At 44.1% G+C, this 24,729-nt stretch overlaps 1 protein-coding gene and 7 non-coding genes across 8 annotated transcripts; 1 reads left to right on the forward strand and 7 right to left on the reverse strand.

Annotated features, from left to right (window-relative positions):
• Nucleotides 1-186: 186 nt before the first annotated feature.
• LOC120028611 lies at nt 187-328 on the reverse strand. The gene has a single exon (XR_005473481.1). It is a non-coding gene; the product is annotated as a U4 spliceosomal RNA (small nuclear RNA).
• Nucleotides 329-709: 381 nt separating this feature from the next.
• On the reverse strand, nt 710-846 carry LOC120028312. Its single transcript, XR_005473424.1, has one exon. It is a non-coding gene; the product is annotated as a U4 spliceosomal RNA (small nuclear RNA).
• Nucleotides 847-1,439: 593 nt separating this feature from the next.
• On the reverse strand, nt 1,440-1,582 carry LOC120028651. The gene has a single exon (XR_005473499.1). It is a non-coding gene; the product is annotated as a U4 spliceosomal RNA (small nuclear RNA).
• A 381-nt stretch (nt 1,583-1,963) lies between these two features.
• Nucleotides 1,964-2,100, reverse strand: LOC120028320. The gene has a single exon (XR_005473425.1). It is a non-coding gene; the product is annotated as a U4 spliceosomal RNA (small nuclear RNA).
• A 593-nt stretch (nt 2,101-2,693) lies between these two features.
• LOC120028657 lies at nt 2,694-2,836 on the reverse strand. The gene has a single exon (XR_005473500.1). It is a non-coding gene; the product is annotated as a U4 spliceosomal RNA (small nuclear RNA).
• Nucleotides 2,837-3,950: 1,114 nt separating this feature from the next.
• On the reverse strand, nt 3,951-4,092 carry LOC120028563. Its single transcript, XR_005473469.1, has one exon. It is a non-coding gene; the product is annotated as a U4 spliceosomal RNA (small nuclear RNA).
• Nucleotides 4,093-5,204: 1,112 nt separating this feature from the next.
• On the reverse strand, nt 5,205-5,346 carry LOC120028575. The gene has a single exon (XR_005473471.1). It is a non-coding gene; the product is annotated as a U4 spliceosomal RNA (small nuclear RNA).
• Nucleotides 5,347-12,670: 7,324 nt separating this feature from the next.
• LOC120021288 (tubulin monoglycylase TTLL3-like) lies at nt 12,671-19,825 on the forward strand. Its single transcript, XM_038964986.1, has 13 exons — nt 12,671-12,827; nt 12,939-13,166; nt 13,998-14,089; nt 15,126-15,282; nt 15,837-15,892; nt 15,973-16,101; nt 16,312-16,426; nt 16,792-16,925; nt 16,992-17,185; nt 17,397-17,542; nt 17,872-18,115; nt 18,329-18,764; nt 18,946-19,825. The coding sequence occupies exons 1-13, from the start codon at nt 12,671-12,673 to the stop codon at nt 19,729-19,731; spliced, it is 2,874 nt and encodes a 957-aa protein (XP_038820914.1). The 3' UTR covers nt 19,732-19,825.
• The last annotated feature ends 4,904 nt before the right edge of the window (nt 19,826-24,729 follow it).

Raw genomic sequence — 24,729 nt, forward strand, 5'->3', positions numbered from 1 at the left:
TGAGTTAATTCTCCCCAACACTACTTCTGACACAGCATATACTACTGACACCTTTTTTCTGTTTTTACCTAGTTGCAAGATAATGTTCACCTGTCAGCTGAATCATCAAAAAAGTTATAGAGGAAATGAGTTGGGTTCAGCCCATTTTTGGTCTTGGCACTATTTTCTCTTCCACATTTATAGTAGTCTCACAAGAGACTATCAAAAATTGCCAGGGTTGACTATATTTCAAATCATCCCAAGCGGGGTATTGGGTTAAGTTTTCAACTAGCAACAATCACACCTCAGATGGACTTCATAGGCTATGATATCGCATCTGCGAAAGAATGTCAAAGGATAGCTACTCAAACTGTTTGCAGTGTCTTGCACAGCTTCTCCACTAACGGTATTATTGTGTTGTTACATTGGTATGTCTAGCAGTTCGCCCCCTACCTAACACTTTGGTGGATTCTTGATTACATGTAATTCATGGCAAGGTGGGGTACTTATACAATAGATGTTACCTTTTTTCCAGTAGTAAAAAAACAATATCAAGAGCAAAGCATTTTGGGTAATCTGCACCACTGGCTCAGCTGCAATGGGTCGCAAACGCAAAACCTATTCAACTCAACCTTGCCACCAGTGCCTCTAATGGAGGTGTATAACGTGTCTAAGGGTACCTTACTTCTTGCAAGAATTAGAGACAGTGTGGACCAAAACCCCCATTTCTGAGACTATTCTCCCCAAGACTACTTCTGACTATATTTCAAGTCATTCCAATGTAGAGTTTTGGGTTAAGTTGTCAACCAACAATAATCACTCCTCGGATGTACCTCATAGGCTATGATATGGCCTCTGCGAAAGAATATAAGAATACAGCTACTCGAAAGGTTTGCAGTTTCTCGAACAGCTTCTCCGCAAACTGTATTATCTTTTGTTACATTGGTATGTCTAGCAGTCCGCCCCCTACCTAACACTTTGGTGGATTCTTGATTACATGTCATTAATGGCAAGGTGGGGTACTTGTTCATTAAATGTTACCTTTTTTCCTGTACAAAACCAATATCTAGAGCAAAGCACTTTGGGTAATCAGCACCACTGGCTCAGCTGCAATGGGTCGCAAACCCAAAACCTTTTCAATTAAATCTTGCCATCACTGCCTCTAGAGGAGGCAAGAAGAAGTGGGTAAAGGGGTTTTGGGTAACTTACTACTTGCAACAATTAGAGGCAGTGTGGGGGCAAAGCTGAAATTGTGGGCCCAAACACGCTGTTGCTGAGTTAATTCTCCCCAACACTACTTCTGACACAGCATATACTACTGACACCTTTTTTCTGTTTTTACCTAGTTGCAAGATAATGTTCACCTGTCAGCTGAATCATCAAAAAAGTTATAGAGGAAATGAGTTGGGTTCAGCCCATTTTTGGTCTTGGCACTATTTTCTCTTCCACATTTATAGTAGTCTCACAAGAGACTATCAAAAATTGCCAGGGATTGACTATATTTCAAATCATCCCAAGCGGGGTATTGGGTTAAGTTTTCAACTAGCAACAATCACACCTCAGATGGACTTCATAGGCTATGATATCGCATCTGCGAAAGAATGTCAAAGGATAGCTACTCAAACTGTTTGCAGTGTCTTGCACAGCTTCTCCACTAACGGTATTATTGTGTTGTTACATTGGTATGTCTAGCAGTTCGCCCCCTACCTAACACTTTGGTGGATTCTTGATTACATGTAATTCATGGCAAGGTGGGGTACTTATACAATAGATGTTACCTTTTTTCCAGTAGTAAAAAAACAATATCAAGAGCAAAGCATTTTGGGTAATCTGCACCACTGGCTCAGCTGCAATGGGTCGCAAACGCAAAACCTATTCAACTCAACCTTGCCACCAGTGCCTCTAATGGAGGTGTATAACGTGTCTAAGGGTACCTTACTTCTTGCAAGAATTAGAGACAGTGTGGACCAAAACCCCCATTTCTGAGACTATTCTCCCCAAGACTACTTCTGACTATATTTCAAGTCATTCCAATGTAGAGTTTTGGGTTAAGTTGTCAACCAACAATAATCACTCCTCGGATGTACCTCATAGGCTATGATATGGCCTCTGCGAAAGAATATAAGAATACAGCTACTCGAAAGGTTTGCAGTTTCTCGAACAGCTTCTCCGCAAACTGTATTATCTTTTGTTACATTGGTATGTCTAGCAGTCCGCCCCCTACCTAACACTTTGGTGGATTCTTGATTACATGTCATTAATGGCAAGGTGGGGTACTTGTTCATTAAATGTTACCTTTTTTCCTGTACAAAACCAATATCTAGAGCAAAGCACTTTGGGTAATCAGCACCACTGGCTCAGCTGCAATGGGTCGCAAACCCAAAACCTTTTCAATTAAATCTTGCCATCACTGCCTCTAGAGGAGGCAAGAAGAAGTGGGTAAAGGGGTTTTGGGTAACTTACTACTTGCAACAATTAGAGGCAGTGTGGGGGCAAAGCTGAAATTGTGGGCCCAAACACGCTGTTGCTGAGTTAATTCTCCCCAACACTACTTCTGACACAGCATATACTACTGACACCTTTTTTCTGTTTTTACCTAGTTGCAAGATAATGTTCACCTGTCAGCTGAATCATCAAAAAAGTTATAGAGGAAATGAGTTGGGTTCAGCCCATTTTTGGTCTTGGCACTATTTTCTCTTCCACATTTATAGTAGTCTCACAAGAGACTATCAAAAATTGCCAGGGATTGACTATATTTCAAATCATCCCAAGCGGGGTATTGGGTTAAGTTTTCAACTAGCAACAATCACACCTCAGATGGACTTCATAGGCTATGATATCGCATCTGCGAAAGAATGTCAAAGGATAGCTACTCAAACTGTTTGCAGTGTCTTGCACAGCTTCTCCACTAACGGTATTATTGTGTTGTTACATTGGTATGTCTAGCAGTTCGCCCCCTACCTAACACTTTGGTGGATTCTTGATTACATGTAATTCATGGCAAGGTGGGGTACTTATACAATAGATGTTACCTTTTTTCCAGTAGTAAAAAAACAATATCAAGAGCAAAGCATTTTGGGTAATCTGCACCACTGGCTCAGCTGCAATGGGTCGCAAACCCAAAACCTATTCAACTCAACCTTGCCACCAGGTGCCTCTAATGGAGGTGTATAACGTGTCTAAGGGTACCTTACTTCTTGCAAGAATTAGAGACAGTGTGGACCAAAACCCCCAGTTTCTGAGACTATTCTCCCCAAGACTACTTCTGACTATATTTCAAGTCATTCCAATGTAGAGTTTTGGGTTAAGTTGTCAACCAACAATAATCACTCCTCGGATGTACCTCATAGGCTATGATATCGGCCTCTGCGAAAGAATATAAGAATACAGCTACTCGAAAGGATTGCAGTATCTCGAACAGCTTCTCCGCAAACTGTATTATCTTTTGTTACATTGGTATGTCTAGCAGTCCGCCCCCTACCTAACACTTTGGTGGATTCTTGATTACATGTCATTAATGGCAAGGTGGGGTACTTGTTCATTAAATGTTACCTTTTTTCCTGTACAAAACCAATATCTAGAGCAAAGCACTTTGGGTAATCAGCACCACTGGCTCAGCTGCAATGGGTCGCAAACCCAAAACCTTTTCAATTAAATCTTGCCATCACTGCCTCTAGAGGAGGCAAGAAGAAGTGGGTAAGGTGGTTTTGGGTAACTTACTACTTGCAACAATTAGAGGCAGTGTGGGGGCAAAGCTGAAATTGTGGGCCCAAACACGCTGTTGCTGAGTTAATTCTCCCCAACACTACTTCTGACACAGCATATACTACTGACACCTTTTTTCTGTTTTTACCTAGTTGCAAGATAATGTTCACCTGTCAGCTGAATCATCAAAAAAGTTATAGAGGAAATGAGTTGGGTTCAGCCCATTTTTGGTCTTGGCACTATCTTCTCTTCCACATTTATAGTAGTCTCACAAGAGACTATCAAAAATTGCCAGGGTTGACTATATTTCAAATCATCCCAAGCGGGGTATTGGGTTAAGTTTTCAACTAGCAATAATCACGCCTCAGATGGACTTCATAGGCTACGATATCGCATCTGCGAAAGAATGTCAAAGGATAGCTACTCAAACTGTTTGCAGTGTCTTGCACAGCTTCTCCACTAACGGTATTATTGTGTTGTTACATTGGTATGTCTAGCAGTTCGCCCCCTACCTAACACTTTGGTGGATTCTTGATTACATGTAATTCATGGCAAGGTGGGGTACTTATACAATAGATGTTACCTTTTTTCCAGTAGTAAAAAAACAATATCAAGAGCAAAGCATTTTGGGTAATCTGCACCACTGGCTCAGCTGCAATGGGTCGCAAACCCAAAACCTATTCAACTCAACCTTGCCACCGGTGCCTCTAATGGAGGTGTATAACGTGTCTAAGGGTACCTTACTTCTTGCAAGAATTAGAGACAGTGTGGACCAAAACCCCCGTTTCTGAGACTATTCTCCCCAAGACTACTTCTGACTATATTTCAAGTCATTCCAATGTAGAGTTTTGGGTTAAGTTGTCAACCAACAATAATCACTCCTCGGATGTACCTCATAGGCTATGATATCGGCCTCTGCGAAAGAATATAAGAATACAGCTACTCGAAAGGTTTGCAGTATCTCGAACAGCTTCTCCGCAAACAGTATTATCTTTTGTTACATTGGTATGTCTAGCAGTCCGCCCCCTACCTAACACTTTGGTGGATTCTTGATTACATGTCATTAATGGCAAGGTGGGGTACTTGTTCAATAAATGTTACCTTTTTTCCTGTACAAAACCAATATCGAGAGCAAAGCACTTTGGGTAATCAGCACCACTGGCTCAGCTGCAATGGGTCGCAAACCCAAAACCTTTTCAATTAAATCTTGCCATCACTGCCTCTAGAGGAGGCAAGAAGAAGTGGGTAAAGTGGCTTTGGGTAACTTACTACTTGCAACAATTAGAGGCAGTGTGGGAGCAAAGCTGAAATTGTGGGCCCAAACACGCTGTTGCTGAGTTAATTCTCCCCAACACTACTTCTGACACAGCATATACTACTGACACCTTTTTTCTGTTTTTTCCTAGTTGCAAGATAATGTTCACCTGTCAGCTGAATCATCAAAAATGTTATAGAGGAAATGAGTTGGGTTCAGCCCATTTTTGGTCTTGGCACTATCTTCTCTTCCACATTTATAGTAGTCTCACAAGAGACTATCAAAAATTGCCAGGGCTGACCATATTTCAACTCATCCCAAGCGGGGTATTGGGTTAAGTTTTCAACTAGCAATAATCACGCCTCAGATTGACTTCATAGGCTATGATATCGCATCTGCGAAAGAATGTCAAATTACAGCTACTCAAACTGTTTGCAGTGTCTTGCACAGCTTCTCCATTAACGGTATTATTGTGTTGTTACATTGGTTTTGTCTAGCAGTATAGACCAGTGTCTGGTCCTCCTACTCCAAACTGGAACCATCTCACCCTGGTACAGTATAGCACAAAAACATTACCTCATGTTATCTGGAATGCTCTTTAGGTTTTATCACCCAAAGACATCGTAAATCTCCTCCGTCAGTGCTATCTCATAGAGGCCCTCCTCAGTAAAACACACACAATAGTTAACAGAACACTCTATTCTGTCGAATAAACCAACCATTATAATGCAATACAAGCATTATAACATAATCTTGCAATTTCCACGACAGGGCCCATGCCAAATCTTTTCAGCCTCCTGAGGGGTAATAGCCATTGTCATGCCCTCCTCACGACAGTGTTTGTGTGTTTGAACCATGATAGGCCCTTAGTGCTGTGGACACTGTCGATTTGAATGGGGGCGTGTTCTGCCCTCTGTTTCCTGTAGTCCACGATACTCTCCTTTGTCTTGCCCACATTGAGGGAGAGGTTGCTGCCCTGGCACCCTACTGACTCCCAATAGGCTGTCTCATTGTTGTTAGTGATCAAGCCTACCACCGTTGTGTCATCGGTGCATATTGAACAATTATATTGCAAAGTACAGCCTTACCTAAGTATCATGGGTCCATAAAATGGGGTATCAGCCTACTCAGTGACACCACAGAACACAACTGTGAAGAGTTTACCCAAATATTAGCATCGTAGCTCTTATTGCAGGACTTTGACTGTGGGAAATCACCTCACTATTCAACCTATTGACTGGTGAGCTAATGTGGCTCATTCCAAAGTAGTGTCAAAGTCCTGCAATCAGAGTTACGACCTTAATATTTGTGTAAACTCTTCACAGTTGTGTTCTGTGGGTGCCACTGAGTAGGCTGATACCCCATTTGATGGACCCAAGATCCATATGTAAGGCTGTATATTACAATATGAATATCAAATACGCACAATAGACGGGCTGGTGAGGTCATTTCCATTTTAGTCATTTAGCAGACACTCTAATCCAGAGCAATTACAGTTAAGTACCTTGCTCAACAGCACCAACATATTTTTCCCTTAGTCGGCTCAGGGAGTAGAACCAGCAACATTTTGGGTACTGGCCCAACACTCTTAACCGCTAGGTTACCTGCAGCCCGCAGTCCTGCAATATGAGCTACAACACGAATATTTATAAACTCTTCATAGTTGTGATCTCTGGGTGTCACTGAGTAGGCTGATACTCCATTTCATGGACCCAAGATCCATAGGTAAGGCTGTACATTGCAATATGAATGTTCACTACACAGTAAGTTGACTGGTGAGCTAATATGGCTCTTTCCCCAGTGGTGACAAAGTCCTGCAATAAGAGCCACAACGCTAATATTTGTGTAAACACTTCACAGTTGTGTTCTGGATTGATACCCCATTTCATGGACCCAAGATCCATAGCTAAAGCTGTACCATTGCAATATGAATGTTAAATACGCACAATAGGCTGAATAGTGAGGGGATTTCCCACAGTTAAAGTCCTGCAATAGGAGATATGACGCTAATGTTTGTGTAAACTCTTCACAGTTGTAAACATTTCATGGACCAAAGAACCATAGGCAAGGCTGTACAATGCATACAATATGCCCCCAATGCAATTCTGAAGTCTAATACAGCCACAGTGCGATTTCAACTGATTTAGATTTTTGGGTAAAATGAACGAATTGTCTTTTGTTGAATTTATATAACAACATTCCAAACGTGTTAAGCATTATCTTGTCCAAATATGGAATGATTCCACTATTCGTATCTGTTTGCATCAGTTTCAATATGGGACTTTGATTTTGAAGGTGAACCACAAATTCTACTATTATGGCTAATCATTATTGTGTCTAGCTTCACATAGGTGCAAAAGCAATGAGCAACTGCACCATGACATTGATCTACCATTGGTGTGTTAGATACCACCCACATGAGTTTGATTGACACCTCATCATTATCATATTTGAGGAGGAAATACAGAAATAAATGAATGAATAAATATATATATAAATAAAATGAATAAATACATAGATGATAATTAAATACATACAGATATGTAGAGAAAATGTATACATTTTTATCAGTATTTTTGAATTTCCTTGCTCATTTAATTATGTGTTGATTTATTGTTTTATTTATCTATTTATGTATGCATTTATTTATTTATTCATTTAATTCTAATTATGACAGGTTTGGACCTTCCATATCTCCTCGCTGTCTTCTCCAACCAATTGGATGAGAAAGCCAGAGGTCCCGCCCCACTGACCATCCCCTCCAATGGGTTTTGAGAAGAGGTGAGGCGAGAGCAGGAAGGACACAAGCATTCTGCAATTGAGATTCCCCCAGTGTGTAGGAACTTGAGGGAGGAGGCGGGATTGCGCAGGTGTGCAGGTAGCAGTTGGGTCACGGCAGTCAAAAGGAAGCAAAATGGTGCAAGAGGAAGCTGGGGGAATAAAAGCACCATGGGAGGACAGGTGAGTTCACAGTGAGTGCAGAAATGACCGTCAGCATGATACTTGAAGCTTAGATACAGATATTTTTATTGGTAAAAGATTTGCCACGTGTTTAATAACCCCATTATCTGTATTCAACTAATTGCCTGGGAATGTTTGTATTTTCCCTATTGCATGGTAATGGAATTATGCTGAGACTCCTATTTTTCACTATAAAATGTATACTAAATATAAACCAATGTTCCCAGAACATTGCACTAAAACACATTTACAGGAAGGACTATGCAGCTACAACATTTGGTAACAGAATAAAACTGAGGGAGATTTTAACATCATTCTGTTACCAAACTTTTTTCCAGTAAATTTTTTTGTGTTTGTTTTACTGCGGAAATTGTTCAAATTAGTCATTGTCCATAGAGTTGTATGGTTTGATATACTTTACAATCAATGGTTTTTGTTTGGCATACAGCATAATTCCGTTACCATGGAATTGCCCATAGGCTACTCACTGTCTAACTATAGACTGTATAGATTACTGCACTTCATTGCTCATTGGGAGAGAGGATATTGTGAGTGTCTTTTCATACCTGATAATGAACTAATTATTGTAGACTTGTCTAGCCTCTGATGTGACAGTACATATTTAATTTCTATTATTGAGTGGGCTAGGTGACGAAGTAGCTGTAACTAGGTAAACATAATTGCATGTCAACATTGTGCATTGGGATTTCTGCCCTGTGTTTGTGTGCATGTGTTTATTTGGTGAACATGACCACAGTCTGTGAAAAGCCTCAGGTGCATGTGGGAGGGATGTATATGTAATTCACTCCAGAGAGGGTGGGTGGATGGGGGTTGGGCAAAACAGGTGACGGTGTTTGTTTCGGCTTGCCACAGATTAACAACCAACTGACCCAGAACACTACCCACTAGCTGTGTCATTTTAAGAGAACCTGCCCTCCAGACAGCTAACAGCAGAACCTGTGCCTGTGTTTGAAAGTGTAAAATTCATGATGCATTGTGGGTAAATGGTGACTGACTGATCTATAAATATTAATAAGTAGTTATTTATGATGCAAGGTGATTTGTAGATCAATCAGTCGGCAGTTGCCTTCACTGTCGGCTTCATGCTGTGAAGTGACTGCTTAGTCTACACTGTAAAAAAAATCATGTTGTTTTTACGGTAATTTACTGGCAGCCAGTTACCTGTAAGTTGCTGAAAAAAAAGTCCAGTATGTTAGAAACTTTACAGTAATGTACTGGTAAACCAAAGTTTATTTGGAATTTATGGTAACATACTGAACCTGTTTCTTTACAGTAACTTACAGGTAATTGGCTGCCAGTAAGTTACTTTAAAAACAAAAGGATATCATTTTTCTGTGTATACATACACAGCAAATTATCCAGTGTTAAATAAACACAGATTCTGTTCATTTAAATACTGTTCCAGTGTCTATACGGGTCTACACTTTTCAGTGTTAAATTAACACACTGCTTAGTGTAAAGCCTTATTTGCATATTTCCCAGAGTGCCTTGCTGTATTTGACTGTATTTGTTAGGGAAAGAGATATGGTTGTTGCATTCATCTATTTCCTGTCTTCTGGCCTTAACCAGGTGAGCTCCTCCATGTTGTCATTAATTAAATAACAGTACAACACATTTTTAGGGCCTTACTTTGAGAGTCTAATGTTACCCTAATGCAGTGGCCTGACATTTGTGGTTTTCAAGGCTGCAAGTCACATTCTAATGAACTGTGAAGGGATGTGTGATTCTTATTGGAATCCAGCCAGAGTGAGGATATCCAACCCCAACCTGCATTCAGAATGATTGCTGGGTTTGGGAAGATAAAATGATGACTACCTAAACCATCTGTACTGAAACAAACATTTTAGTAATGGGTGCAACAAGTCCAATTAACAGATTGTATTAGTTTAGAATTTTTTTTGTAATTTATTTGAGTAGCATAAGATTAATTCATCCATCAATGCAAAAACAATTCTAAAAATTAGGCGATTTAGGAGTAACAGTTGGAGCGGAGCTAGCGGTTGCCTGTGCCATAAAGGTCCAGACCTATTGGCTGATAGTAGGTTAACTACAGCATGATGATTATCTATTCTCTTCTTAGATGACCAGAGAGAAGGGGACACCAGAGTGACAGATTTTAGCCAACCCTGAGAGCAGCATGCAGCACATGCCTCGTAAGAACACACACACACACACACACACACACACACACACACACACACACACACACACACACACACACACACACACACACACACACACACACACACACACACACACACACACACACACACACACACACACACACACGCACACGCACACACGATGTTGGCAGCATACTGTATGGCTGCCACTTTGCTATTTAGTTATAATTTTGGTGTTTATCTTTACTTGTTTTGCACTAAATATATCCTCTATCATTTCTTATGATCAACAAGAACTTTTAAACATCAGATCGACCGTTATTAACCTCAATTCCAGCTTCGACTTCGACTCTGCCCCGGGCTCTTTGTGTAATTACAACCCATTTTTCGGGCTATCCAAGAGGAAACGCTGGTGAAAAGAGGTGAAGGGAAAACCGGCCACATTCTATTGGCCAATGTACAGTCTATTGATAATAAAACGGATGAACTCCCTTCGCGGATTTGCTATCAACGGGACTCTCGTAACTGCAATATTCTCTGCTTTTCTGTAACATGCACTGTAACAAATTGCTGTACATTTATAGCAAAACTTTCAGTTAACTACTGTAATTATAAATTACTTAAATGCGTCACCTTCTCCAATGTAAACATGGCGTCTACTGGCTGTCAACAATTAAATATAAGACAAAACCCTTTTTTTGCAAATATATATATATATATATATATATATATATATATATATATATATATATATATATATATATATATATATATATATATGTTTATTTTTTATTTTTTATTTTTTTACAGTCTTTTTATATTATGTTAATAGATGCCTAAACCTCACAAGTTTTGAAAAACTCACTAATGCTTCTATAACTCTCGTCCCCTTGGAATGAGTGCAACCAAAACCAAACTCCTCTCCAAAACGACAAAACATGCAGGCAAACTAAATTGTGAGCCAGGGCAACACACTGGCTAAACACAAAACACAAAACCAATTGACTGCCCACCCTTGAAAGACAATCAGCTACCAAGTTGTCCTTACCACGGACATGTCTGATTTCAAGGGGAAACTCCTGCAATATCCGTAGTAACTTTCCTCTTGTGATATTCCTCAGTGGAATAGCCTTTGGGAAACGAGTGGCAGCGCACATGATGGTTAAGAGAAACTGGTTACCACTCTTTGCTTTGGGCAAAGGACCAACACAATCCACCAGAACCCTTCTGAAAGGTTAGTCAAAACCAGGAATAGGCTGCAAAGGTGCAACCGGCACAGCTTGGTTAGGTTTATCCGTCCGCTGGCAAACTCGACAGGATTTACAGTAAGCCACAACATCCTGTTTCAGACCAGGCCAAAAGATGTTATGCAAGATACGGTCATACGCCCTGTTGATGGCCTGCTATACTACCATCCTGAGCCATCCTCAGTATCTCTTGTTGAAGTATAACTGGAATGACAATTTGAGATACACTGGGCCAATCGTCTTGCCCAGAAGTTGTGCGAGAATGCCATTTCCTCATTAGAACACCATCTCTGTCAAAGTAACCCACATGAACTTCCTCAAACTCCTCCGGACGTATCTCAGCAAAAAGAGGAGAGAGGGAAACATCTTTACTCTGTTCAGCAATCAGTTGCTTCCTAGACATCGAAGTGTCAACTGTAGGAACCCTCTCTTCCTTCAGTGGTCCTACAAACTCGCTCACCTTTGGGGTTTTCAAAGGAGAGGTCAACTCAGGAGGTTTAGCGAAATCAGGATCACCCATAAATGTCTCGGTCAGATCAACCATGGTGGGATTGCTCACATCCTCAACACTGCCGATCACTAACGAGGTGACACCAATCGGTGCACCCTATGTGCTAACGAGGCTCCCAAGGGGCGCTGCGGTTTAAGGCACTACATCTCCGTGCTTGAGGCGTCACTACAGACCATGGTTTGATCCCGGGCTGCATCACAACCGGCTGTGATCGGGACTCCCATAGGGCGATGCACAATTGGCCCAGCGCCGTCTGGTGTTAGGCCATCATTGTAAAATTAAAATGTGTTCTTAACTGACTTTCCTAGTTAAATAAAAAAACATGCTATACATGCTATTGTCCAACCTCAAAACATACATGGAAAAAATTAACCTATAACAAGGGGTATGCTTCTTCAGCAACAGCAAATAATGTGCTGACTCTAGTGCAGTGGAAGTCCCGATCCATTGTTCACCCGTCTTGGAATACCTGATGGTCAAATGCTGACCCTTCTACCTATCCAGAGAGCTTTCATCTGTTATCGTGACTACTGTATATATTCCTCCTTAGGTCAAGAAAAAAACAAGCTGACACTTAACGAACTGTACGGGGCTATGAACAAGCGGTAAACCATGAACCCGGAGGCTGCTTTTCTTGTTGCCAGGGATTTTAATTCCACTTCATTAAGACATGTAACACCCAACTTCCATCAACATGTTTCTTTCGTCACTAGGAGCAATAAAAACCACTGTTACTCTACCCACAAGCAAGCATAAAGGCCCTCCCTCGTCCCCCCTTTCGGCAAATCAGATCATAACTCTATACTGTACAAGCAGAAGCTTAAACAGGAAGTACTCCGTTGGGAAATGGTCATCCGAATCGGAGGCTATGCTACGAGAGGGGTTGGTGCTGGAACTAGAAACTGGGATCCGTGCTATTGCTGGGGCCGGGACTGGATACCATGGGTTGATGCTGGGTCTGGTGTTGGGACTAGGCACCGGGAACGGGGAACCAGGGCTGCTGCAGGTTCTGGGTCTGGATCTGGGTTTGTAGAGGGGAGGAAGGACAACCTGAGGAGCCAGCAGACACACAAGGGAGCCCTAGATCCAGAGGTCGATGGTGATACTCCCCTGTGACCTGCTCGCTCCGGGTGAAGGTTTGATCTTTGGTTCTTCCTCCACGCCTCATCTGGAGCTGGGGCTTGTGCTGCAAAATGGGTACTGGGTTGGTGCTGGGTCGGGATCTGGTTCTGTAGAGGGGAGGAAGGACAACCTGAGGAGCCAGCAGACACTCAAGACCCGGAGATCAGTGATGGGACTCGCCTGTGGCATGCTCGCTCCGTGTGTAGGTCTAGAGCTTTGGTCCTTCCTCCTCGCCTCTTCTGGTGTGGTGAAAAATGGCTCCTGGTTCTGGTCTGTTTCTGTGAGAGGGATAGGTGTAGAGCGAGGAAAGGGGAGAGAGATGGAGAGGGAGAAGGGAGGTGGTAGAGAGTATTTTCATTGGCCTGGGCTGGTGCTGAAGGAGGAGCGATGTGGCGGCAAGGCTGGACGATAGTGGGAACATGGCCTTGGCACACTCACCAACAGGTGGTACATGTATTTGGTGTGAGTGCCTCCGAGAGGGCAGTTCTCTGTACGTACCTTGTGCCATCTATGAATTGATTCCTTCGTGGGGAGGCAAACATGAACAGTCGTCGGAGGAAAGTCCTTCTGTTCGGAGTGTGTTGTCAGGGTCATGATGATGGTTTATTGGGGAGGTCTGATCTCACACTGTCACACACACACACCTAATTTGCTCACACACACAACACGCACACACATTCATACTGACTCTACACACACGCACGTACACATTGACCTACAATCATCATATACGCTGCTGCTACTCTGTTTATCATACAGTATATCCTGATGCCTAGTCACCTTACCCCTATACATATCTAACCCTACCACTCCAGTATCCCTGCACATTGTAAATATGGTATTGGCACTGACCCTGGAACTGACCCTGTATATAGCTTACTTACTTTCTCGTGTTCTTCTTATTTCTATTTGTTGTGTTTTTATTTTACTTTACTTTTTAATACTTTTTTTATAGTCCTACTGACAATAAAACAGCAACATTTTCTCTCAGACCTTGCGGGGGGCCCCACCAAACTGCGGTATGCCACTGACACCATACTGTATACTAAATGTATGCCTGTTTTCCCCCATAGAGGGGAGGGTGCGTTGCAGTCCATTTAATCTGCCAGAGATAAACCCGGACAGGCTGAAGACTGCCAAGGCTCTGGTGGAGAAGGCTGTCCAGGTAAGACAGTTGTCTCTCTGAGGCGCCATGCCCATAGGGAGCACAGGGGCATAAAGTTAGGTTCCCAATTTCCCAACCTCGTAACTAGCTACCAAGAAGCCATTTCAGGCTATCAATCAAGTTAGAGTAGCTAGCTTGTCTAACTATCTTGCATGCTGGCAAGGTTGGTAGACTTTAGAAAAGCAAGCAATAACTTCTATTTCTATATTTAACCCTGTAATGTGACTGAGAACACATTCACAGCAATGACCTTGGGAATAGTTACATGGGAGAGGAGGAATGAGACAGTTGGAAGCTGTGGATGATTAGTTGGCCATGATGGTATGAGGGCCAGATTAGAAATTTAGCCAGGACACCAGTATTAACACCTCTACTCTTACAATAAGTGCCATGGGATCTTTAGCGACCACAGAGAGTCAGGACATCCAAAAGACAGCACCTTACACAGGGAAATGTCCCCAATCACTGTCCCGGGGCATACAACCAGAGGAACGAGCATCTCCTACTGGCCCTCCAACACCATTTCCAGCAGCATCTGGTTTCCCATCCAGGGACAGACGATGAGCAACCCTGCTTAGCGTCAAAGGCAAGCCAGCAGTGGGATGCATGGTGGTATGCTGCTGGTAAACTAAATGTAATGAATAAGACTCCAATAAGATTCCTTTAAAAATAAATAGCCATATTTTAGCAGAGAAGCCCCTCAGCCATCCTCACATACTTTTTTGGGCCCCTTTAGATTTTTGGGGTGCATGACGCCCCTGGTCTCTTTCTCTCTCTTCTCTCCACACAACCACTGTCTGGGCCTACAGCAGACACACCACAACCAACACATTACCTACAGCAGTGGTCACCAACCCTGGCCACACTGAGCGACAGGGTATGCAGGGTTTGGCTCCAGCCCAGCACTAAGGCTCCTGATTCACACCTGATCCAAAGGCTAGAGGAAAAAGCCTTCATACACTGCAGCTCTCCTTGACCAGGGCTGCAGACCAACTGACCTAAAGACACTTTCCTACCCTCTCTCTCTCTCTCTCAGCTGCGGAGGGTGTTCTCTGTACAGGGCCCCTATCCTGTGATCCGTGCTGCCTTGCAGGCCAGAGGTTGGGTGGAGCGTCGACTGCCACGCCCCGCCCCAAAACCAGCAAGCCATTGTCATGGTGAAGAGGATGGGGATGACAGTAATGATGACAATGGTAAGACGGAAGCTCTTCATTGAGCAAGCACATTAGGTTTGAATACATTTGTCAACCCACAATCAGACAGTGGCAAGGAAACTTTCAAGGAAGAAACTAGCTCTTGTGAGGTATTCTGTAGTCCACAAAGGCTGTAAGAGAGACTTCAACAGTTTTACGTTTGCGACTACTCATACTGTATAAGGTAAAGCAGAATCCCTGCTAATGGTATGGATAGGGCACTTAGATTAATAGCTGTAGTATAAATGTAATGGGAGCACCGGTAGGATGCTCCTAGTCCTAAGAATAAGATACAACCTGAGCCCATACCACATCAACCAAGATATGTCACACCGCACACATCACTCTCCTGTCAGAACAGAGCTTGTCATCGCTCGAGTGAGAGGTTGACCCCGACCGCAAATCTAGGATCAGATTAGCCTACTAAAAACCTAACCTTAACTATTAGGGGGATTAGAAAATATTTGGTCCTGTATCAGTGGTTAGGAGCAACAACCTTCTCCCATGTCTACTCCTATGTACTACATACTTTTATTCTCTCTCTTCTTTTTCAGACAGAGGGGTGGAGGGGGCGAGGGGGCACGACCCTGATGACATGCATGACCTCATGGTGAGCTGCTGTTTGATGTGGCGTCACTGCTAGATTTTCCCCTTTCCTGTCACTCTTTCACTCACCCTTTCTTCCCCCAGTCTCGTCTGGTGCGAAATGAAACAACATACTTCTACTGGACGACACGGAGGGATGAGATTGACTGCCGCTCGTTACGGAAGGACCAGATGACCAATCACTATGCAAAGTCGGGCACTTTCACCACCAAGGTCACAGTCTGAATACAGATTGCACTCAATTCACTTAAGGAAATAACGGGAATACTCAAGCTACATTCTAGTGCCTCTCTCCCCCTCCTTTCTATTTTATTCTATTATCCTACTATTCTTTTCTCTACTTTACTCTATTTTATTCAGGGATACATAATATGAGTAATTATAATCTCTCTCTCTCTCTCTCTCTCTCTCTCTCTCTCTCAGGTGGGTCTGTGTGTGAACTTGAGGAACCTTCAGTGGTTTGATGCTACTAACCCAGACACATTCTTCCCACGATGCTACAGGCTCGGGGCAGATGATGAGAAACATGCCTTCATTGGTCAGGCCACTCTCTAACTGTCATTCTGTCCTGCACCCCAAGATGCATGTCTTTCTTTCTGTGATAGCTCAAGGTAGTAGTTTCCCTTAGGATCAGATGACCTTAACCCAAAGTCTCTAACCTTAACCATTAAAGGTATGTAACAGTATCTGATCCTGTATCAGTGGTTAGAGGGACCTTCTACCCACTTCTCCCTGAAGGCACTTGTCCTTCTGCAAGCAGCTCTCCATCCCCAATTCACAGTCAACATTACTGTATAGTACATGTTTATTAGGAATGTCTAATTGAGAAAAGTCATATTTTTCATTATCCTTTCTCTCTCTTTCTCTGGCCCCGCTCCCCTTCTCTCTCATCCACTTTTTTAGAAGACTTCAGGAGGACCGCATGTACTAGTCTGCTCCAGCACATAGTGGAAAGGAGTGATGGAGAGGGAAGAGAGCAAGTAGAGGCAGAGGAAGAAAAGGTGGAAGAGAACTTGTCACAATCCGAGGGTATCAGAGTGATATACTGCACACACACAATAAATTGCAATACATTGTGCCATTCTCAATGTCAAGCCAATAAGTCTTCCCCAGGCCCTAGGAAACGCAGAGCAACTCGATTGGTCAGTCCAAGAATGATTGACAGGGCTTTGCACGTATGCCAGGAGTTTCTCAACAGTTTGGACCACAGTGACATTGATGTCACCATGGAAACGCCACCCTCCCTCACAGAACAGCAGTGGGTCAAGTTCATGCATGACTACTACCTGGTCGTCCAGTGAGTGTGTTGTGTGTAGTCAAGGGTCATTAGTTAGTCATTCATAGCTTCATTGTCTTTGCTCAGCTAACCCATAGGTACATACTAGCACTCAACTAAGGTATTTGGTTCAAATACCCCCCTCTGTGTTTCTCCCTCTGTGTGTGTGTGTGTGTGTGTGTGTGTGTGTGTGTGTGTGTGTGTGTGTGTGTGTGTGTGTGTGTGTGTGTAGTGAAGGTGTGGGGATCGAGGGCAGTGGTGTGTATGTGGAGCGTTGTCAGGCCATGCTGAATAGACTACAGGTGTGTCCACAGCTGGAGACGGATGGCCTCCACAACATCTGGATCATCAAACCAGGGGCCAAGTCACGGGGCAGGGGTGAGGCTGGCTCTGTCTGTCTGTGTGTGTGTTCTGAGGGACAAGTTGATATGATTCGTGGGGCAGGTTGGGTGTGTGTCATAGGGTTTGCTGTGTATGTTAATGTGTATTTTAATGTTCATGTGTTTTTGTAACTCTTTCCCTTTCATATCTTATTAATGTCTACCCCTACACCCTCATTCCCCTGCTTTCTTTCCTTGTACTCCTCTCTCTCCCTCTCGTTGTTGTTGTCCCTCTTTCCTATCTTATATGCCATTCTCTTTTTGTCTCTCCCCCCTTTCTTCCTCCCTCTCAATCACCCTCTCTCTCCTCCTCCCACTCCCCTCCAGGTATAATGTGTATGAATCGCCTGGAGGAGATCCTGAGCCTGGTGGACAGTGACCCATCCCTAATCAAGGACAGTAAGTGGGTGGTGCAGAAGTACCTGGAGCGCCCCCTGTTGGTCTATGCCACCAAGTTCGACCTGCGCCAGTGGTTCCTGGTCACAGACTGGAACCCCCTGACCGTGTGGTTCTACCGCGAGTGCTACCTGCGCTTCTCCACCCAACCCTACTCCACACAGACCCTGGATAGGTAAGAGAGAAGGGGGGGAGAAGTGTGGAGGGGGGAGAATGAATGCATGAATGAATGAGAGAGAGAGAGGAGTGGGAGGCATGAGAAAGAACTTGCTTATTTACCTGATCCACATCAGTTTTCCTTTATCAAGAGGTATTCTAGATCAGTAATACCAAAAATATCAATAGTCCATTCTGTCCATCTCTCGCTTTCTCTCTCCGCCTCCATCAGCTCGGTCCACCTGTGCAACAACTCCATTCAGAAGCATTTCCAGCCGTCTCAATGGCGCCACCCGGAGGTGCCCAAGGACAACATGTGGTCGTGCTCCCAGTTCCGGGCCTTCCTGCATGCCCAGGGCCAGGGGGCATCGTGGGGGGCGCTCGTGGTGCCTGGGATGCAGCGGGCAGTGGTCCACGCCCTCCAGACAGCCCAGGACCTGGTGGAGGGGCGCAGGGGCAGCTTTGAGCTCTACGGGGCAGACTTCATACTGGGTCGGGACCTGAGGCCCTGGCTACTGGAGATCAACGCCAGCCCCACGATGGCCCCCTCCACGGCAGTCACCGCCCGCCTCTGCCCTGCCGTGCAGCTGGATACCCTCAAGGTGGTGCTGGACCGACGGGCGGACCCTGGTGCCTATACAGGGGGCTTTCAGCTCATCTACAAACAGGTGAGGCCAAGGATATATGCATAGACAGACATACATGCAGATAATTCGGACACAAGCTTGATGATCACATATGATGAGTCTATGCAGACTATGCAAAGCATTCCCAGGTACTATAAGGCATGAATAATACCCAGGCCCCATCAGGAGTGTGTGAACATATCTCTTTTCCTCATTCTCCCAGGCTACAGTTGAAGTCCCTCAGTACATGGGAGTTAACCTGCTGGTGGAGGGAGCCCCACTAAGACGACCCCGACTGCCCCCACATAGAATCCGTGTCATCCTTGACCCCCCTCTCACCACACACATTCATACCCGCACCAACCAATCAGCCCCAGAAACAGAGGACAAAGCCTCCAGTCATAGACCATCCCCATGCCGCCGCCCCTCGGGCAAAGAGAACCAATCAGGGTTAAGGGGGAATAGGTTCCACAAAAGAGATGAAGAGGGTGGAGCTCTGGGGCGCCAGCACACCCCTACTCTGAGGTTGTCTCAGAGAATGGCAACAGAGCGCCCTCTGGCACTCCACAGCGAGCACCAGAAGAGGGCTTGTTGCCTGGGGATGAGTCTGAGCAGAAATTGGCCTCTCTGCCTGGTTCCCAGGACTCTGTCCCACTCCCTTAGCACCCCCTGTGGCATATTAGGAGGTGACACCCACCCCTCTCACCCTAAACCCCACCCCAGGCCTGCCCCAGGACCCTGCACCAACCGGCCCTTCCTCCCCCAGTCCTCCCTGGGACCCCCACGCAAGGCTCCAACCCGGAGCCTGCCCACCCTCTACGGCCCCATCCCAGGCCTGGAGGTCTTTGGCCTGCGCCCCAGCCCACTGACAGAACCCTTATCTGGGCCCTGCCCAGCTCTGGCCTCCGACCCTGGCCTCCGCATACACCAGTTCCTCCCCCACTTCCACAGGCAGGCTATGGCCACCTATAAAGGAGACTGCGCCGGCGGAGGACCCAAATCCTCTTGATGTAAAGCCTTATCTGAAACACAAGGGAAAACACAAAACTGACTTTGGCTTAGCATCTATGGGTAACGTCATAATGTACTTGACAGACGGGGCTTTGCAGGGGGGGAAACGATCGCTTGAACTGTCATCATGTGTTACTTACTCACTTTTGGAATTTTATTTGTCTTGAAAGTAAAATGAAATTGAACATGAAATAAAGACTTTCCATCTGTGAAGTTAATGTGTCTTGTATTCAGTGTTAGACTACACATACATGACCGCCTGCAGATATAACTATCAGTGATCCTAAAGATGAGTTTTTGTTAACTGGGTTCTTCCTGTATTGGTAATTGTATTTGGTTATGCATAAATCATACATAATTCAAATGACATTCAAATGAAAAGTTTAAAACAAGGTATTCAACCATTTCAGGAAATATCTAGTCAATACATCCTAAGCAACCAATCAGTTAACTCAAAAATACACAAGGAAAAAAAGCAGATTACAAAAGAAATCACAACTTTTGTTTAACAATGGTTGCTGAATGTAAATCTTGCCTGTCTGAATGCTGAATGTAGATATTGCCTGTCTAAGTTTATTTTATTTTTTAAAATTCTTGAATGGTTGGTCTGGTTGGCAGTCTGTCTGTGTCTCTTTATTGGGGGGGGGGGTGAGGTCTGAGTTGGGATGGGATGGCAGCGGTTGGATGGGGTGAGCGTTGTGGTGGCTGCTGCTGTGTCCAGGGTTGTCAGAGGGGTTGGTGCTGTGACTGAAAACTGGGAACTGTGCTGGGGCCGGGACTGGAGACCAGGTGTTGATGCTGGGACTGGGGAACAGGAAAAACAGTAACCGGGAACTGAGAAGTGGGGCTGCTGCAGGTGCTGGGTCAGGATCTGTGTCTGTAGACAAGAGGAAGGACAACCTGCGGAGCAAGCAGGCCCACCAGGGAGCCCCAGAGGTCAATGGTAGGACTCCCCTGTGGCTTGCTCGCTCCGGGTGAAGGTCTGGTCCCTCCTCCGCACCTTGACTGGTGATCTAGTGCTGGGATTGGAACCGGGGATCTGGATTAGAACTGGGGCTGCTGCAGGTGCTAGGTCAGGATATGGGTCTGTAGTTAATACTTAATACTTGTGTTTAGCGTGAGTGCCTCCTTGGGTGCATTTCTCTGTATGTGCCATCTATAGATGGATTCCCTAGTGGGGAGGAAACCATGGACAGTCATCAGAGGAAAGTCCTTCTGTTCGTAGTGTGTTGTCAGGGTCAAAGTCTGATCATTTCACTGCAGATTTGGATGAGAGCCTCTGGCAGGTCATTTGTATAATTCTTGATTGTTCACAGGTCTTGGCATTCCTATCCACTTACCACCAGCCTTGGTACCTTTCTTTTCAGGAAATTGCAAACATGCTTTTCACACTTCCACACAAGATGCCTATATCTCACCTCAATGGCAAAGTCTCACCGGTATGGTAATTATCTGTCAGGATTTCCATTCCAAGTCCAACTACTAACAGATTGGATTAGTTTAGAAATGTTATGTTATTTATGTTTGTGTAGCATAAGATTAATCAACCAATCAATGTACATGCAAAAACACAGGTATTGAAACAAACCATTTTGAAAATCAACCTCAATAGAGCATGCTGGGAAATATGGTAATGATGGGTTTGGTTTTGAGCAAACATGAATTTGTAATTTTACTCAACAAGCTTGTTCAAATTCAGCTCACTTTAAGCAGAGTTTGTTGCTTCTTATGGCTAGGGGGCAGCATTTTCACGTTTGGATGAAAAGCATGCCCAGAGTAAACTGCCTGCTACTCAGTCCCAGTTGCTAATATATGCATATTATTAGTATATTTGGATAGAAACACTCTGAAGTTTCTAAAACTGTTTTAATGATGTCTGTGAGTATAACAGAACTCATATGGCAGGTGAAAACCTGAGAAAAATCCAACCAGGAAGTGGGAAATCTGAGGTTTGTAGTTTTTCAACTGTTGGCCTATCGAATACACAGTGTCTATGGGGTCATTTTGCGCTTCCACTAGATGTCAACAGTCTTTAGAACCTTGTTTGATGCTTCTACTGTGAAGTGGGGGTGAATGAGAGGGGATTGAGTAAGGTCTCTCCCAGAGAGCCACGAGCTGGCCATGCGCGCTCACATGAGAGCAACCTGCTTTCCATTGCTTTTCTGAAGACAAAGGAATTATCCGGTTGGAACATTATTGAAGATTTATGTTAAAAACATCCTAAAGATTGATTCTATACTTCGTTTGACATGTTTCTACGAACTGTAATATGACTTTTCGTCTGAACTTTTGCCTGGACCTGCCCGCGCGTCGTGAGTTTAGATTGTGTTCTGAATGCGCAAACCATTAGGGCACAGGGACTATCCAACTTGGTCACCAACATCCGCAAGACAGTCAGGAAAGCCAGCCACGTTGAATGATACTTTGCCACCCCCATCCTCAGAACCCTCGGACTCAGCACCATCGAGAACACTGTGCTGGGACTCTCCACCAGTGGACAAGACGTGAAGAGATTTGGGGTTCAGGACACGTCTGCCCACGGCTGGGCTGGCATCCTGGAAGTACAAGGACATCATCGCCCACCTAAGCGCCATTTCAGCCGTAGACCGCAACAGGTATGGTGAAACGTCATTCAGCACCGCATCACAAACAGAAAGACATTGCATGGATGGCTGTTCATGGTTACCTCCCCACTAGGGAATGTATGTATAGACGGCACATAGCATGTGCAGAGAGCTACCCTCACGGATGCACTGACACTGAAAACATATACCACCTGTTTGTTGAGTGCTCCGTGGCCAGGCGGGTCTGGACCCTGTTTGTTGCCTCTGTTTCCTACAACAGGTGTTTGGTCCGACGTGAGTAAGACATCAACAAAATAAAGGAGATGATCGTGGACTTCAGGAAACAGCAGAGGGAGCACCCTCCTATCCACATCGACGGGACCGCAGTGGAGGTGGAAAGATTCAAGTTTCCCGGCGTACACATCACTGACAAACTGAAATGGTCCACCCACACAGTTGTGAAGAAGGTGCAACAGGAGGCTGATGAAATTTGGCACCTAAAACCCTCAAACTTTTACAGATGCACAATTGAGAGCATCTTGTCAGGCTGTAGCACCACCCGCAACCACAGGGCTCTCCAGAGCGTTGTGCGGTCTGCGCAACGCATCATCAGGGGCAAACTACCTGCCCTCCAGGACACCTACAGCACCTGATGTCACAGGAAGGCCAAAAAGATCATCAAGGACAACAACCACCCAAGTCTGTTCACCCCGCTATCATCCAGAAGGTGAGGTCAGTACAGGTCCATCAAAGTTGGGATCGAGAAACTGAAAACAGCTTCTATCTCAAGGCCACCAGACTGTTAAATAGCCATCACTAGCACATTAGAGGCTGCTACCTATATACATTGACTTGAAATCACTGGCCACTTTAGTAAATGGAACACTAGTCACTTTAATAATGTTTACATATTTTACATTACTCTTCTCATATGTATATACTGTATTCTATTCTATTCTACTGTATATTAGTCTATGCCGCTCTGGCATTGCTCGTCCATATATTTATATATTCTTAATTCCATTTCTTTACTTAGATTTGGGTATATGTTGTACAGTTGTTAGATATTTAAGCAATAACGCACGAGGGGGTGTGGTATATGAACAACGCAAAGCGGAGTGCCTGGATACAGCCGTTAGCCGTGGTATATTGGCCATATACCACAAACCTCTGAGGTGCATTATTGCTATTATAAACTGGTTACCAACATAATTAGAGCAGTAAAAATATATGTTTTGTCATACTCGTGGTATACATTATGTTACACCACGGCTGTCAACCAATCAGCATTCAGGGCTTGAACCACCCAGTTATAATACTTGTTAGATATTACTGCATTGTCGGCACTAGAAACACAAGCATTACGCTACACCCGCAATAACATCTGCTAAACACGTGTATGTGACTAATAAAATTTGCTTTGATCTGATTTATACGACAACAAAAAATACAGGAAATCCTTTGCTCTGGGCTACGTGGGGCAGAATGTGGCCAATGGCAGAGTCACATGTTGACGGTCCCCAAGCTCAAAGCCAAACTAGGGGAACTCTACGGGAACCCAGACGCTGTGAATCTGCTTAACTGTAACAACAGATCTACGAAATACATCTAGGGGCTGGAGTTAAAGATGAGCCCCAAACCCAGGCAGAATCTTTTACCAAACCCCCACTAGCAGGACAGTGAGGGCAAATCTAAGTATGTGTATTGACCCATAAGCAAAACATTGTTATGGAAGTATGAAATGATTGCTTTGTTTTAATAAATATTTGCCTTAACTATTGCCTCAACCATTTCTATGTTTTGCTGAGGTCATTCTTTTATCATATCAATGAGGTTTGGGTTCCTTATTTTACCAGCAGGGGCCCCCACAGGGCTGAGGTTCTCCACTGGATAACAGCACAGAAAACCATGATAGATTAATAGCAAATGTAGTATCATATCTACACACTAGGGAGAGAAGACACCAAACAAAGTCTAGTAGGTATGTGCCATTTAATAGTGTCTATAACCAGTTATCCATCCAAACATTTTAGGCGAGTAAAGTACGTTGGATAAAAAATGTCACGACAGGCCTGATGGAAACAGCACATTTGTCAGTAAACTTTCCAAATGTCAACAAAACAAAATACGATAGACAAGGTGGATTGTTTTTGTGTTGGTAAAATTAATAATGTGAGACATGTCGGTGGAAACGCTTTTATACGCACATATTGATATAATAACAATCATATCGAAGTAAACTTGGAGTCACGCAATGACATGTGATCCTCCCACTACGACTCTGGGAAAGCATGCAGTTTATGAGGCTACAGATTAAATAAATTACGATTGTCACAGGGTAGTGAAAGTGCAATGTGATGAGCTTGATGCTCCTTTCTAATAAATATTGAGGGTCTTATTCTTGTGACATAATGATCGATGCTTGGCTGCCG

Source organism: Salvelinus namaycush, chromosome 2 (genome assembly GCF_016432855.1).
Source record: "Salvelinus namaycush isolate Seneca chromosome 2, SaNama_1.0, whole genome shotgun sequence".
NCBI classification, from domain to species: domain Eukaryota; kingdom Metazoa; phylum Chordata; class Actinopteri; order Salmoniformes; family Salmonidae; genus Salvelinus; species Salvelinus namaycush.